Here is a 17,615-nt window from a genome sequence, read left to right on the forward strand (position 1 = left end):
CACTATTTTACTGTTTTTTGTTCTTTATTTTGTTCTAATTCATGTTTTTCATCATTCTTCTCATGCGTTTCATTTCTATGATAGTTTCCGCTTTATAGTATTATCAAGTTTCATATTTCCACATACTTATCTTTTTTCTTTTCTCTTTTCTCCCAATATTCCATTCCAATGTTTTCTATTCATTGTTTCTGCAGTTTCGACCATAATGAATTCGATTTTAATTTATTTTTAAACAACAACACTAGATTTTCATTAATAGAAGAACGAATAGTACGAACAAAAATGTTGCAATTCCACTCACCTTATTATTATAGACGTCCAGATAATTTGGTGCTGAGAATATCGTAATTAATGAAGGGAAGCCTGTCGTTTGACTTTTTCTGTACATCCTATATCTGAAAGAATCATAAAAATAGTTTATTTGTTGCAGCCCTCAAAATCCTACTGGGAAACAAATTTTATATTAAATACAGCACCGAAATTATCTATGAAAAAACTATTAATAAGCAAAACAAAATACTAATTAACTCTTAGCTAATTCCAAATTATAAATCATGAACTTTTTCTGTGTTTTCCAAAATTAATATACATATTTTGAACATTATTAAAGTATATACGAGTATGTAGCGTTCTTATCCACTTTATGTTGAGTTTCCGTTCCGGAAAATTGCACCAAATGATCATCACAAACCTCTTTTGAGGCTAGCTTTACACCATTTGCTGATATCTGAACAAATAATAGTCTAACTACCCAACCAAACTAAATCTTTTCTTTTCAATCTCATGAGTGGACAGTTAAATTGATAATTTGACTTGTTAACACCTTTCCAATCTCATGAAATATTAACCATTCGGAAAATTCTTGCTATATCGGGGCCATTCTTAAAATAAACCATTGCCCACAAAACAATGTCCCGATCTCCCCCAATAAAATTCTCGTAACGAGCTTATTTCTCTCTCTAGTTGCTGTTTTTAGATGTCCTAGTAATGTAATGAAATTGAGAGCAATAAAAATAAGGTAACTAATTTCAATATCTCTAACACATCTCAACAATTTTTGGTAAAACCCCGTACACTTATAAATTGTATTTTTTTCTAGAAAAATATTAATTATTTAAAAGAAGTAAAAATATTTTATGATTTCTTTATACATCTCCGTGCCTTCAGGTAGATTAACACCGAATCGGGGTCTTTTCTATATCGGGGTCGCGTTAATAAATAAATTATATAAAATAGAAAAATACTTACCCCGCATCTTGTGCTTCGTGTGCTCTTATTATTGATAAAAGATTATTATTTTGTAGAAAATCACAACAAGCCGTGTAGCTGTAACAAAAATTCCATATCAATTAAACAAATACAACAATGTAATTTTTGGTGTCACTAACATAACGATGCGTTCAGTTTCCATAATTATCATAAAAACATCTTCTACTAAGTTAATATTTGATGATCTTTACACTGTTACGAATTCGCCCACTGCTATAGACCGTGAAGCCGGTCCTATCCGGTCATCGATACTAAAGTTTGGTGAATGCGCCGTTTATACGCCGGCCGTTTCTTTGTATCGTTTTTAGCGCTATTTCTAGCTATCTGTTTACATTATGTTCTGACTTTAAAAAGCCTTTTTATTAGTTTACGACAAAGTGATTTACAGGAAATCGAATATTCTGGAAAGCAACAGGATAGTTAGTAAACTATTTGATGTCATAGTCATAGGCATATCGGTATAGTTCAACCAAACGATGTATTTAAATAAATTAATGTGTTAAGAATTATGTAAAAGTGTTGGTGAAGAGTTTAGTGTTAGTATATAAATGAATTACGTAAGTAATATGGATCGTGTGTATAAATTCACCCCACCGTTTAAAAATTATTCAAAGAAATAAGAACATTAAAGTACGTGGTGATTCAATTGATAAGATTGAAATGAGTACCATGATTCGATAAAGAATTTCGTAAAATATTAAATATATAGTCGCCTTTCAAGTCTATACACTCAGTTCATCGATGATTCATTCTTCTGAACACAATAAAAAATCTCTAATGGCCAGATCAGGCTGATACGGTGGATGACCAACCAATAATAAGGTGCAGTTTTTGAATTTTAGCCTTCAAAGTGCGTTTTCCTGATGGATTTTGCTTCAAATGCGGTCGCTTCCCGCAATACATTCATCCACCTTAAATGCATCGATCAATGAAACCGCTTTTGTCCTTTTAAGAGCTGGTTTACCCTTTGCACTCCACTGTCTCTATTGTTTTTTCGTTTCAGGTGTATAGGGGAGGATCCAGTCAACCACAAAAGGTCTTATAATGGAAATAAATCCTAGTGCAATATAAAATTGAGCTCCAAAATAAATATTTCAAATAGTTTCAAACACCATCCTGTAACTCCTAAGAGAGTCATGACAAAAGGTATCTAATTGATCATCTGCCAAGAATGCTATTGAGATATTTGGTATTTACCCTACACTACAGATAATTATATGCTCTGCCAAGTTAATTAGGTCAATGAGACATATTGACAACATAACGATATTCACCTAAGCACCTACGAGTTGATGAAGAGATTTGAATTGTTAATTGTGTTTGTTTGCAAACCAATCTTCATCATTTCCGTTGTGATTTCAATCCTTCATTATTGTTAGGTAATAAACGATCATCAATAACGGAGCTCAATAGAAACGTTTTACCTAATAGTATAATAAATTCAATTGATTTTGATATATAGGACAAACATCACAATGTTTGAGAAGTAGATTCAATAAACATCAATAATAAAACAACGTTAATAAACAATGAAATACTAAAATTAACATACTTGGTTAGATTGAATATTAACCAAAATGGTGTAAATTACTCACCTGTAGAAATATGAACAACCACGTACTGTGTTGTGTGAAAAATGTTCGGCGTTGTTTTCATTTCCGAAATCTTCTAGAGGATCCGACCATAATAGATCGCACATGGGTCCAAACGCGGGAGGTTCCTTAAATCTGTCTAACTGTAATGGAAAACAGCAAATATTACTCATTACCAAAGAAAAAAATTATATTCTTTGATATAATATTTGAAAAAAGTATTTTCTGCACTGAATTGAAATGACGAGACAAAGATCTTGTAGTTGAGTTGAAAAATTATTGGCTACTTTTGAGGTTAAGCAATATATTTTATGTCAATGTCAATGTCAAAACAAGCACAAAGTGATGCAACGCTCTTCTGCTTTTTTGACGGTCGCGGGATGGTCCGTAGGACCGTAAATCAAGTTTTCTGCATTGTTTCGCAAAGATTTGTGTTGATTTTTCACTGCCATACATTAATTTATATTTTTGTAGTGTAATTAAAAGAAAAAATAAGTTTTATCGAAGTGTATAGTGTATACCTGGTATGTTAAATTAGTTTTCCGAAGGTAACTTAATATGTTGAGAAGTCAACACGTGTCCGTCTGAGACACAAGTAAAATATAAATAATTCAGCACCATCCGGATGACGGAACATCCCTTCTAGTCATGCAAACACACCCTTGGCAGGATTGTATTAAATATTAATAGAAGTGAAGTTAAAGGAGCATCCTTTGCGGCACTCGATGGTGATGAAAGGAAATTGTAGTAGAATATAAATAACGAAGTAGGCATTAAACGTAGGCAATTCAATTTGCATCATAATTAATATACCGCAGAGAAAATTATAATATATGGACGTGTTTACTCTAAAAATTGTGAAATCTTTCTTAAAGAAGAAATTTAAAATGAAAAATCGAAAAACAAGTAAATTTTCACGTGGAAATAATCTATTAAGAACTATTGCCTTATAATTAAAGTCACTGAAGTAAAGAAATCAAAAATGATTTAAAACAAACGATGTAGATGGCGCGCATGTATGTTTTCGCGGCTTGATTATGTGTTGTTGGTTTCTTATTAACGGTGTGACAAAGCTTTAGACGCTAATGCACGTTTCACGCGCGCGCTACGACATTGAGTGAACGTCAAGTGCCCGCCGCCGTTGCGCAATGTATTATCATTCGGAAATAGTAAGTTCTTGTTGTTTTTGAATGTGCAAAAGCGCAAAGAAGGCCGCGAAGTCTTCGACAATGAGCCGCGTGATCGTTGACAGCGAACTAGCATCACACAAGACATCAGAACAACTTGTTGTTGAGGTAGTTGAATGAATTGGAAGCGAAGACAACCAAGTCTGCGCAAGGAAGATACTTGAGCTTCCTCCCTACAACCCGGACTTGTTACCTTTATGTGGAGCACTGAGAGAAGCCCCCGAAGGACAAAAATTTAACACCTTCGACGAGGTACAGGTGTGCGCGCATCGCTCTGTGAGTTTTCCAAGGAATTCTTCGATAACGTCGTATACATTGATTAAGAAAATACTTATTCATATCCCTATAATAGGGTAGATCCTTGGTAGAACTGGTAAAAAAATATCAAAACTTGAGATGACATCGTAGGAAGTAGCACAAAATTATCTGTTGTGGGACAATAAAAAGCCGTTGGATTCACCAAAAGAACTGGCAGACAATCCAAACTATACTAGCACTGCTACAGAAAAAGTACGCCTACGCTAAAGATTTAGATCTGTTAGATGTCTACTCTGTCGAATACGATGTTTATCGTATCTGTAGACAAACCAGTATAGCGGAGATCTTCGTTTTTAATATCACTAGTCTCATTATTTAATAGCCACGAATTCGTTGATATAGACCGTGAAACTAGTCCTGTTCTAATACCTATACGTTTATGTTTTTTTGGCCTGAAGATTTCTAGGAATCGAAGATTCTAGAATGTGATTATAATATACAAAACGATTCTCTATCTAAGTATTAGTAAATAGTTCGGTATATAATTATAACATCTCATTTTATGTGATTTTTATTCGGAATTGGATAAAATGGATAAAAAAGTTTTTACTTAGATAATGTTTCCGGTCATTTGCAAAGCGTTACCCTATAAAATATTTAACCGAGTCTCGAGATGTAATGTTTTTATAGACGAAGCCGGTAATGGACTTACAAGCACCGACGTACATTTTCCACGGGAATGTTTTCTTTACTACGTGGATGTACTTTATATTTATCGGCCCTCTCTTAGTATTCTTTATGTGTTGCTTTCTTAAATTATTACCTAAAGTGTTTGCGGTCTTAAGTGCTTCGAAATATATAGGAATTAAGGACTCGTAGCATCTCGGTTTTTAATGTGTTGGTTTATATAGATGAAATAAATTATAGAAGAATATGCACTATGTGAAATATCTTATAGTATTAGACTATACAGTGGGATGGAAATGAATTATAATCAAAATAAATTAGAAACAACACGACAAGATGAAATTATTCGAAACGTTATTGCAGACAGCAGGGAAAATATACGAATGTAAATAATAAAGCAACAGGAGTTGAAGAAAATTGGAAATTTTGGGTGAAAAACTTATACAGAGCGCGGAGATATTATAGAACAAATTATTTAAGTTGAAAATTCGGAAAAAGTTGTGCGATATTGTTGATTTTATTCAACAACAAGGAAAATTTGTCGAAGAGATTTGAAAGGGGCATTTTAAACAACGGAAAATATATATTGTATCGATGTATTGGAGGAAAAATTGGAGGAAATGAGAGAGAACTAACAAAAAACGAGATAATAGATGTAATTAGAAAGATAAATGTGGAACTGATAAAATAAACCGGATATGAACTGCGTAAACGATATACGAAGTGATAACAAGTATATAGATAGAAGAAAAGATGCTAGAAAAATTGCCAAAACTACAGAAAATTACGCTTCTATATACAGGTCTTAAAATAAAGTCAATTATAATACATAGATGCCCAGGAAGTGAAGCAAAACGTATCTTATATATTAAAAAAATTGATGATTTCCATTCCGAGTCCGTTCAGGCGTTCTACCCAACCGATTTGCTTAATTTTTTTTTCAATGAAAGGTATTGATGCACAGATCAGCCCTCAACCATCAGATTTCATCTAATTTTCACCATTCTCAAGTTATACTCAAATGCGATTTCCCCTTGTACATTATTTATGGGAGTTTTTCACATAAACACGTTCTATCCTCAATATATCAGGTTCTATTCAAGATAGAGACTTAGTTTTGATTTAAGAACACTCGCTAAAACACCTTCTTTCTTTTGAGTTTTTGAACACTTAAATCGGTTAAGTTGGAGAGGAGCTAGGCGCGGACATTCAATGTGGAGTTATGGATTTTTGTAGGTTTTTGGCAATTTTTCTACATTCAAAGATCTATATCTCAGGTTCTAATATAGCTACAGAGTTCGTTTTGGTTTAAGAACACTCGCTGAAACATCCTCTTTGTTTTGAGTTTTTGACCATTTAAATCGGTTGAGTTGGAGAGGAGCTAGGCGCGGACATTCAATGTGGAGTTATGGATTTTTGTAGGTTTTTGGAAATTTTTCTACATTCAAAGATCTATATCTCAGGTTCTATTCAAGATAGAGACTTAGTTTTGATTTAAGAACACTCGCTGAAACATCCTCTTTGTTTTGAGTTTTTGACCATTTAAATCGGTTGAGTTGGAAAGGAGCTAGGCGCGGACCTTCAATGTGGAGTTATGGATTTTTGTAGGTTTTTGGAAATTTTTCTACATTCAAAGATCTATATCTCAGGTTCTAATATAGCTACAGAGTTCGTTTTGATTTAAGAACACTTGCCGAAACACCTTCTTTCTTTTGAGTTTTTGAACACTTAAATCGGTTGAGTTGGAGAGGAGCTAGGCGCGGACATTCAATGTGGAGTTATGGATTTTTGTAGGTTTTTGGCAATTTTTCTACATTCAAAGATCTATATCTCAGGTTCTAATATAGCTACAGAGTTCGTTTTGGTTTAAGAACACTCGCTGAAACATCCTCTTTGTTTTGAGTTTTTGACCATTTAAATCGGTTGAGTTGGAGAGGAGCTAGGCGCGGACATTCAATGTGGAGTTATGGATTTTTGTAGGTTTTTGGAAATTTTTCTACATTCAAAGATCTATATCTCAGGTTCTATTCAAGATAGAGACTTAGTTTTGATTTAAGAACACTCGCTGAAACATCCTCTTTGTTTTGAGTTTTTGACCATTTAAATCGGTTGAGTTGGAAAGGAGCTAGGCGCGGACCTTCAATGTGGAGTTATGGATTTTTGTAGGTTTTTGGAAATTTTTCTACATTCAAAGATCTATATCTCAGGTTCTATTCAAGATAGAGACTTAGTTTTGATTTAAGAACACTCGCTGAAACATCCTCTTTGTTTTGAGTTTTTGACCATTTAAATCGGTTGAGTTGGAAAGGAGCTAGGCGCGGACCTTCAATGTGGAGTTATGGATTTTTGTAGGTTTTTGGAAATTTTTCTACATTCAAAGATCTATATCTCAGGTTCTAATATAGCTACAGAGTTCGTTTTGATTTAAGAACACTTGCCGAAACACCTTCTTTCTTTTGAGTTTTTGAACACTTAAATCGGTTGAGTTGGAGAGGAGCTAGGCGCGGACATTCAATGTGGAGTTATGGATTTTTGTAGGTTTTTGGCAATTTTTCTACATTCAAAGATCTATATCTCAGGTTCTAATATGGCCAAAGAGTTCGTTCGATTCCCAAAATGTAACTCACAAATAATAGCATACGAAAAATAATGGAAAGTTAATAAAACTAACAACAGTAAACGAAGAAATGGAATCGAGAGTAGTATGAAACTCCAAATATCAGATTTAAAAGAAAAACTATCAGATGTTGGAAGCAAAAGATTGAATGAATATTTACGTTTCTTAACGCTGTAGTGGAATTCAGACGACAGAAAAACAAGGGGGAGGTTCCGATGAAGAGTTTGAAAGAATAGGACCTGATTAGAATGGAAAGAAAAGACCAAGGACAAGACTTACTGAAGAATAATCAACGATAAAGTTGAATAAATGGACAAACACCTCATAAAAAAGATGTGGAAAGCCTTATGTGGGTTCACAAGAAGTACATTTCATTTTGGAAAAATTAACATTCACGTCACTACGTCAAAAGTGATGCCGCCCCTATGTTTGTGAATTATTTAGAAAATCGGCATGTAATAATTCAAATTTTGTATAAGAATGAATTTTTTCATCAAATAAACGTCGGTTATTTGGGATGCGCAATCAACTGCGAGAATTATGCGAACTTATTGCAAGGTTCGAGAGAAGAAATCAAGCAAAAACGGCCCCATTTGGTTAAAAAGAAGTGTTGTTTCATCAGGACAATGTACCAGCTCACACATCCGTCATTGAAATGGCCAAAATTATTGTATTGCTACTTTATGCACCCTATTCACCAGATTTAGCTCCCTTGGATTATTTTCTGTCCCCAAACTTGAAAAAATGGCTCGGTGGTTTTAAAATGAAGATGTGATATCGGCAGTTAATGGCTATTTTGAGAAGATTGAGAAGTTTTTTCCAAAATGTTTGTGTTTTGTTAGGCCAGGTACGTCTGAGACTATCCCCGTATTCCTGGACAAATAAATGTCAATTTCTGTTGTTTTTCATCTATAAACTTGTACGTTTTCGAATTAATTCCCTTCCCGTAATCCCTCGGCAGAACAATGAATTTATTTAATGTGGAAATTTGATTCTTACATCGAATGATTTTTGCGTCATCAACGGAATCGTAGAGTTTACAAAACAGTTATAAACCAAATTATATTATGTCGAGTTCTATTATTGGTTAATGGCTAATAAACGATCTAAACTTGGCGACATTAATTTCCATTTGCACGTGAATATATAAATGTTTGCGTTCAAAAAGATATATCCGGATATTTCGCAGCAACCTTTCAGAACTAGTTCCAGATTTATTTTAGTTATTCCAACGATTGACGAAGTGCCTAAAGATGAATCGAAAAACGGTTCAACAACGTAGTTAATTGAAATTTCTACAAACGTTTACAAAATTTACAAAAACTACTACGATCGCCAGGCATTGATAATATTTCATTTTATATCACAAGCCTCACCAAGAAGAGTTGAATTCCCGATACCGAAGCGTCGATATGTAACAACAATGTCAAAGAATTGTCTGCAACAAGCCCTTGGAACTCCACAGGTTCAACGAGGTTAATGGTGATGTTATTTAGTACAAAAGGCTGATACGTATTTTTATATTACAAAGTTCAATTTTCAAAAACGTTGAGGCACAATGATTTGAGGCACCACCAGCTTTCGACATTATTCTTAGATATATAGTCGATTTAAAGAAAGTTTTATGTTATGGGAAGTTTAGATTTAGGATTAAACGAAACGCCGAGGATTAAATCTAGAAGATAGTGACAGATGCAATCTAAGGATTCAGGAATTTAACAATTGAAGCCCTTCGTTTAGATATCAGTAGAAATTTCAATGTAGAAAGTTTTAGATTTAGTCGTATCGTCGAACTACCGAAGACATACCGAGACTTTGGACTAAACCTGATTTGAAATCAGACTTAGTAGATGATTTATAACATTATGTCTCAATAATTATGTCTCTGTTGTTTTTATTAACAATAGGAATGCCAGGATCCTTCTTTATTTCGCTACGAGGATGGTTCTGGAATTACCAGGCTTGACCTAGAGATACAGTAAATGTTTCATGTTTGAAGGTCGTCGTTTGGTTATTTCATTTAAAAAGCCTTAGTCCAACCGATATAAAAGCTGAACTAGATTCTACGATTGGGTTTAAACGAGGCTGTATGACTTGTAAATACCAGCATCGCGGTGGTCGACCAAATGAGGTGACGACTCCAGAAAAGTTGATGAAAATCCACAAAGAGAAATTGAGAAATCGAGAAATTTTTGTACCGTTTCATAACCACGGATGAAATTGGGTCCATCGCTTCACTTTCGAAGCAAAAGAACAATCAAAACAGTGAATTAAAAAAGGAGAACCGGCTCCATAGAAGGGAGAGACCGTTTCATCTGCAAGCAAGGTCATAGCGTCGGTTTTTTGGAATTCGTATGGGATGACTATCTTAAAAAAGGTAAAACTATCAATGGCGAGTATTATGCGTACTTATTGTAACGTTTGAGCGAAGAAATCAAGCAAAAACAGCCAAGACAATGCACTAACTCACGCATCCGTCATCGGAGTGGCCAAAATTGATGAATTAAAGTTTGATTTGCTACTTCATGCACCCTATTCGCCATATTTAGCCCCAAAATTGGGAAGATGGTAGTTTTTGACTAGTTTGAGGATCTTGACGACTCTTTTTATAAAAAGGGTATCGAACTGGTTGGACCAGATACTTCTGGGACCAACTTCGTACATTTTTCCACATTCAAGTAAAATCAGGATACTGTATATAGACTATATAGGGTTAAGATCAATTTGATGGAATGTACATAATTTTATTGCCTCGCAAAGTATCGTAAATTTCAGTAGTGACATTAAAATTCGTACAATGCTACCATATCATTTATGGTTACTGTAGGATTTAACCCAGAGGGTATTATATGGATTATATCGTGGTTATAGCGAGGAAGTAGTCAATTGCGTTTGATGGGACTATTACTTTTTATGAGGATAAGCATGAAAACGTTATTGTGGATCGGTTAACACCGTACGGAAATAAAATAAAACGGGATTTTTTAACTTCCAGATGTAACCACGACAATATTTAAATATTCTCCGTATTTGCTGTATCATTGATAACGCTTTGAAACTTCTGCAATACTTTGAAATGTACATTCTTAAATGAATGCGTTATTGCCGGAAATAAAAATTTTTCTAACTGTATAAAACGAAATTCTTTTGTTTTAATATCAATACAATTTTATTGCTATCGAATCAATTTCGCATTTTCGTTTTATTTTCTGTAATTCCAATAGGAATTTAACCTAAATTTCTTGTTGAACTCTTCACGCGTCCCGTCGAACTGCAGCAAGGAATGATTGTTATACATGCACAAAAGCTGTCAACATCGTTACACGTAATAATAAATACAAAGGGCCATTCTGGCCCTTCAACAAGGCAAAAACACACCAGCAACAGCGTGTTAGCACGTATAATATCGTGTCGCACGATTTCGTCGAGGTAGAGGTCAAAAGATAAGAGCCGTTGTTATGGGATTGCGTTAGTTTACTGGTTAACACTACCACGACACGTAAGGGGGTGGTTTTTTCAACACACATATTAATATTAAAAAGAAACGACATAGTTTAGAATATTTTTTTCAAGTTGTTGTTGAATGATGATAATTTCCTTCTGTTTGTCAGACAGAAAACGCCACGTTGTTTAGTATTTGTTTGGCAGCCATCAATTGTGAACGTTTGCAGTGAAAGAACAATCAAAACAATCGGCTTCGAAGAAGGTAAAGACCTTTCCATCTACAGGTAAGGTTATGGCGTCGGTTCTTTGAGATAATTTTCATTGACTGTCTTGAAGAAGAAATCAAGCAAAAACTACCGCATTTGACTAAGAAGACAGTGTTGTTTCATCAAGATAATGCACCAGAACAAACATCCGTTATTGAAATGGCCAAAATTGATGAATTAAAGTTTGAATACACCCGCCCGTATTATTTTCTGTGCCCAGATATGAAAAAATCAACAATGAATAGGTTACGTCAGAATTTAATGGCTATTTCGAGAAACTTAACGATTCTTATTATAAAAAAGGCATTGAACTTATTGAATATCAAATTTTATACAATTTATAACATCCTGGAACCAATATAAGGATAATAGTAGCTCAATTAGATATTTTTTATGTGATAGTAAAAAGGAAATGATAAAAGCGGCAGCAGCTTCGTCTTTATCATCAATTTGATAAGAAATCAGTTACTATAGGCTTCTACTACAGATTTTTTTGTAAGTATGTAGGAAGTTGATTCAAATATAAACTAGAATTTTGCTGCACAGTTTTCCTAGATAATTTTCGACATATTCTAAACACTTTTGTCACCTTTCCGGAATGTCTTTTTCGTCCCTTTCGGCTTGTCACATACCTCAGTATTGCTTTCGAATTGCACTTCGCCAAATGCCTATTTCAACGCACCAAATAAATAATAATCGCGCGGCGATAAATCGAAACTATAAGGAAGGTTTTCCAATGTTTTCCAACTCAATTCGTTGAACGTTTCCATCCTAAGACGAGCTGTACGTGGTCTGGCGTTGTCTTGCAGCATAAAGTATATTAAATCAGTACAAGACTGCTCAGGTATTTAATTTCCTGATACCAACAATATATCTTGTTGTTTATATTTCAGAGCAACTCAATCATTTCGTTCTCAAAATATTCTGAGCGGTTCACGTCTTGTTTTGATACCGATCGATTTCGATTCTAATAAGTCATGGATTTGAAAAGTGGAATAGGACGTAGAAATTTATTCAATACTATAATAGTGAGTAGACAGAACTATTTTATGAAATATACTTACTCTTCGTATATCTTCTAAATTGTGTATTTCTGGTGATAATCCGCCGTGTACGCAGAGAAACTGTTGATTCATGAGCGCCGCTAGCGGCAGGCAGTCGAAAGCATCCATACACGCTTCATATACACGTTCTGAATATTTTATTTTACCTTAAAAGAAAAAAAAAGTTCTCAGAATTTATAAACAGTGAATTGTCCCGATATAATTGAATACATCAGTTTTGAACATTAATTTGGTGAGCTTAGACTTTCTAGTACGTAAAAAAACATGGCTAGAGTACGAGGCCCATACGGGAGGTCCCAGGTTCAAGTCCAGTTTCTTCTTTTGTAGTAATAACTATTTTTAAGTGGTAAAATAGTAAATATATAATGAGGAATCAATAAAAGCGTGGTAGTTTCTTTCAACGAAAATTATTTCCCCCGATTGAACTTCTGTTTTATCTGTTCCTCATTTGACTGATATTTTGAATAACTTTATTCTTATTCATCATTTTGTTTAATGTTTAATTTGATTATTTTTTACTAATTCTCCTTTGGATGTCGGAAGCTATCACGTTGGAGATGATTTAAGGTTTTGGTCAGACTTTAGCGTCTTGTGAAGATTTTTGGGCACTTTTATCTCGTAAAAAGGAGACTGGCAAACCGAAAATGCGACACAATTTTTAGAAAACTAAAGTCCAAGACCTAATGAAAGATATTCGCAAGAAATTACGCCTAGTTGAAGAGCACGGCCGTTGATTAAGGCTAATAAGATACTCATTACAAAAGTATGTAGTTGAATATTTTGTGCCAAAACAATTATTTGTCAGAAATAAGACGAATACCCTTTGTGAGAGTTTCCACGCATGAAAATCAAGGCAACGACCTTTGAATAACGTGTATTCGACCATTCTCCAAGAACAAACCTTTGTCATATCCACGATATGATTCAAGCAATTATGACAAGGACAAAAAACATCGAGTCGCACCCACTGCACTATCCGAAAGTGGTGGTATGGGTTACAATAAACGCCTTTGGACTCATCAGATCTTATTTTAGCGGTTACAAGGACATGTTGAACAATTCTATAAGACCAGACCTAATTTAACCCGCAGATATTTTTTTCTACGGAGATGATAAGTGCTTCTGCTATCATGATAATTTTCCAGAACAATTTTCTCAAGTTTTCTGACGTTATAGTCTTGAACTTAAGTGGATAGGCAACTAGAATGTGGCAAGTAGGACACTTCCGCCATAATTCCAATGTAAACACGAAAGTTCGAGCGAACTTTTCGCTGACAAACCCACACTAATTGAGATTGTACCGATTTAAGACCAGGACGGGTCAAATTTGAACAGACACGAACTCGGAAAATTCAAATCAGTTGAGATGAAGAATTATTCGTACATTCAATACATCCAGGAAGACATCACGACGATAAATAATTTTTTTAATGAAGAAAATCTCAATAATAAAATTAGTTTCTTCAATTATTTTCAATAGATCAAATTACACTTGAAAATAATGACAAAAAAATATGAATAACGAGTTGAAACTGTTTTATATCTAATTTACTAGCATGAAATACGTGTGGTATGAGAAACAGTTTCAAATAATAAATCATACACAGCTGATTAGATTCCCTAAAAGAGCGATCTTCTCTCATTCGTATCGATCGAATGTATTCAAAAGAAAATCAATTTATATAAAATATAACGGTTTCTATGATTGGACGGTTTCCTCCGAAGTGATTTATTGCTTGTCAGTGTCTATAAGACCCGAGCTTAAGAGATTGGTAAATGATGGATGCTAAAACTCGACGTCTGGACAGATAAGTGTCCTCGAGAACGGTATGGAGAGCCTTCGATTCGCGTCAATAATAAACCTATCCAATGGAGATGACTTCACCGATTGAAAATCTTCTAGTTAAGCCCTTCAGATATCAAGGATTTTTTAATGAATTATCTTTGCATGGATATAAGTCAGATATTTTGAAAATATTCTATAAAGTTGAATAATTCGACTGTATTAATTTATTTTGTGGATAATAACTAACGTATCAATACGCGAGAAAGAAATTTTCACCAATTAAAAGTGTCATCGCCACTATTTATAGAATTCGTACGTCAAAAATGATGTTGCAGCGAGGTACAACATACACATTAACAAGGACAAAAAAAAAACATTTTATGACTTTTTGAAAATATATTTACTACTATGATCGAAACACTAATCGTGAAACATTGCGTAAATAATTGTACAAACCTATTCTGGAATTTAACATAAGAAAAAATCACCTTTGAAAAACAGTAGAATTTAGAAATTTACTATTCAGACAAGACGTACAGTTTTAGAACGTAGCATGGGTTGATGGAACCAGTATAAACAGTTAGAAAGCTGTACTTAACAGTATACTCATCGTTCTATGTCAAATATTTCTCCTATTGGTCATTTTGACTCAGTAGTTACTTCTGTTTCATAGCTACTTACCTCTCAATCTGTTCTAGGTTCTAAACGGTCTCTTTTATTCCTTGTTTTTTCTAAATCTTTTTACTTTTCATAACGATATTCTCGCTCATCTATTATTTCTTTCAAAAACTGTTGAGAACAAATTTTGTAAATTCCTATCTTTGACTAGTTATAGTCATATTGAAGCTCCTTTTTATACAGATCTCTTCCACCTACTCGTTCCTTCTATTGTCGTCTCATGTTTCTTATTTGCATTTCTGCAGTTGCCAGGCTGATAAAAAATTGAGTCGAACCAACAGCTACGTCACCATCAACAGTAAAACCTCCACCAATATGAGCAGAAAGGCGCAAGCCTTGCAATCGCAAATCATTGACAAAGAAAGTTTCTATCTCTCACAATCTAACAATATGTTATAATCAGCTATGTATCCTTGTTTACAATTGTGCTAATTAGGGGTAACTGACCCTTATAAACAGACCCATATCTCCGTTAACAATCAATCAACAAGAATTCTATCTGAAAATGGACACAACAAGTGATAAAGTTTCTTAACACGTTGAGCCCCGGTGCGTATTTAACCTAAACTATTTTTGGTCAATTTTATGTTAAAGGGTATAAAAAACAACGAATTTAAAATCAAATTAGTTTGGTATTGTCTATCACGAATTTTTCTAAATGTTTGAACACAAAATAAACATGGCAGATTAGTAACTATGACCTCACGCAAAATTTTTGACCGCGCACAAAAAGTTTTTTTGTTGATTTTGTTTTACAAAGATCAGTTTGCTGTTTCCAGAGCTTATCGTCGTTAACAAGAGAATTTTAATCGAAGACGTGATTTCTGAAGAAAAAGGTGCACATCCAAGAGAGACGCGGGATTCGTTGTCAGCACATCGCTAAGATATCTGGTCAGAGTGGGTGGACAGTCAGAAAAAGACTTTAGGCAGCTTACGTTGAACCAAAAAGTAATCAACGAGTTACCACGGACACGTTAATTCTTCCAACGAACAATGTCTTTTCATACGAAAGCAAAGTGTGCGATAGAAGAGGACGTATCTACAGAAGACCTGGAGAAAGATTTGTGCAGAGTTGCTTAAGAGAAAACGTGGCTCCTCGATGGAATTTCAATTGAAGCAAACACCGAGTTCGTTTTTATTGAAACTGGCGGGGAAGCGGGGGAATAAACGACGTACCGATACATAGAAGAATTTTTAAAGGATCACGTTTTATCGGCGAAATCTTCATCCTTCATTGAACTGTTTTTTATTTTTTCCGCTTTCCGGATTATGCAGTTTTTTCACTTCTTTAATCATTCATTGGATGAAAGGTTTCAGTTACAATATGAAGTAAATAATCAAATTCAAAGTACATTTATTATTTTTTATAATTATTATTATGTTAGTTGTATGATAGAACAAACTTATACTTTAAATTGCAGTTTCTACGACACGCTATTATATTATTTGATTGAGTTTTCAATTTAATGGCCTACTTAAATCACTGTAAGAATATTTTATTACTATTTATCGCAACCTTGAACTTTAAAAGGCCGCTCATGTAATTGGAACATTTCTAAATCGATAGTTGCTATTAACACACACAATTTTAATTTGAAAATATATATTTTCGAAAGAAACTAAAGGAAAATCTGTCATATTTGTTCTAGAAAATTTATCGTGGACTATAAAATATTTTCTGTCTTGATTCTACCTTAATAAAATGGTTATCACACATAGCATGTAATCCCGACTTTTCGACTAACGACTGGTTCGTACCCAACAACTTTTTGAACACACTGAGGTAGATAAAGTACATATGACGTCAGAAGTCATAGAAAAATAAAATTTTATAACAATAGAAAACGTGTGGGCATTTAACGATCTAACACAAAAACATGTACTATTCTTCAAAGAGATAAAATTTATATGTGAAATTTAAGCGCCCACACTATTGATATGTACCAACATTCTTATTTCAAATCTTTAATTTTTATGAAATTTTATCAGTTTTCTCACCATTCCCATGAGAATCTGCGACGAAATGAAAAAGTTGTAAGGGAACGAAAGGGATTCATTAACTTTAGCCCTGATATAGGATAGATTCCTCTGCAAGATACTAAAGACGCCGAGGTGATGATCCAGAGGGTTTGAAGGATGTTTTTGTCAAAGGAATTGTTTAATTAAATAATACAAATCACAAAAAAAGGCTTGGAGATCATTTAGGAGACTCAGCAGTTGCAACTAAAGTCTAATTTTTTTTTATCTGCCATAAAGTTGACGTGTAACTCCCGTACTATCGATTCCTCGTGTGAAGTAGCTAAAGCAGGGAAATTATGTAAATACGCAACCGAATGGTTCACTTCGTCGAAGGAGAACCCTTCTACGATTGTGCTCCAAGGATAACCTAGTAGTTCACGAGGATAATTGATGTCTGTTTATGACAGCCACTATGACCAGAACCCTTTCCAAGGCTTTGGATAATTCCTCAAGACGACATGACGTACGGTAATTCAAATGAAATGAACGGAAACTGAACGAACTAATAGAAGTTAGTCGAATAAATAAATTGATAATTACTACTAATTAACTAGTTAATTAGTGTTTTTTTCAATAAATTCATTCATTATTTTCTTATTATAATAAGCATAAAAAATTTGAAGCGAATATATGCAGGAATAAAATTTCTATTGGAAATTTGTACACCTACTGTGATTGATTAATGAGAAAAGCAAATTTTTATCTAAAAAATCCAATAGAAAATCCTACAGATTCAACAAAATAAGAA

General features: G+C 33.9%; 1 protein-coding gene across 1 annotated transcript in view; it reads right to left on the bottom strand.

Moving 5' to 3' along the window:
- LOC130900250 (uncharacterized) overlaps positions 1-17,615 on the bottom strand; it is a 136,170-nt gene that overhangs the window by 70,592 nt on the left and 47,963 nt on the right. The window contains exons 5-8 of the mRNA XM_057810755.1: positions 12,385-12,530; positions 2,865-3,004; positions 1,249-1,326; positions 302-395 (exon numbers count right to left, since the gene is read on the bottom strand). Of these exons, the coding sequence (XP_057666738.1) occupies positions 302-395; positions 1,249-1,326; positions 2,865-3,004; positions 12,385-12,530 (458 nt within the window). The remainder of the gene's footprint in view (positions 1-301; positions 396-1,248; positions 1,327-2,864; positions 3,005-12,384; positions 12,531-17,615) is intronic.

This window comes from Diorhabda carinulata, chromosome 12, assembly GCF_026250575.1.
Source record: "Diorhabda carinulata isolate Delta chromosome 12, icDioCari1.1, whole genome shotgun sequence".
NCBI classification, from domain to species: Eukaryota; Metazoa; Arthropoda; class Insecta; order Coleoptera; family Chrysomelidae; genus Diorhabda; species Diorhabda carinulata.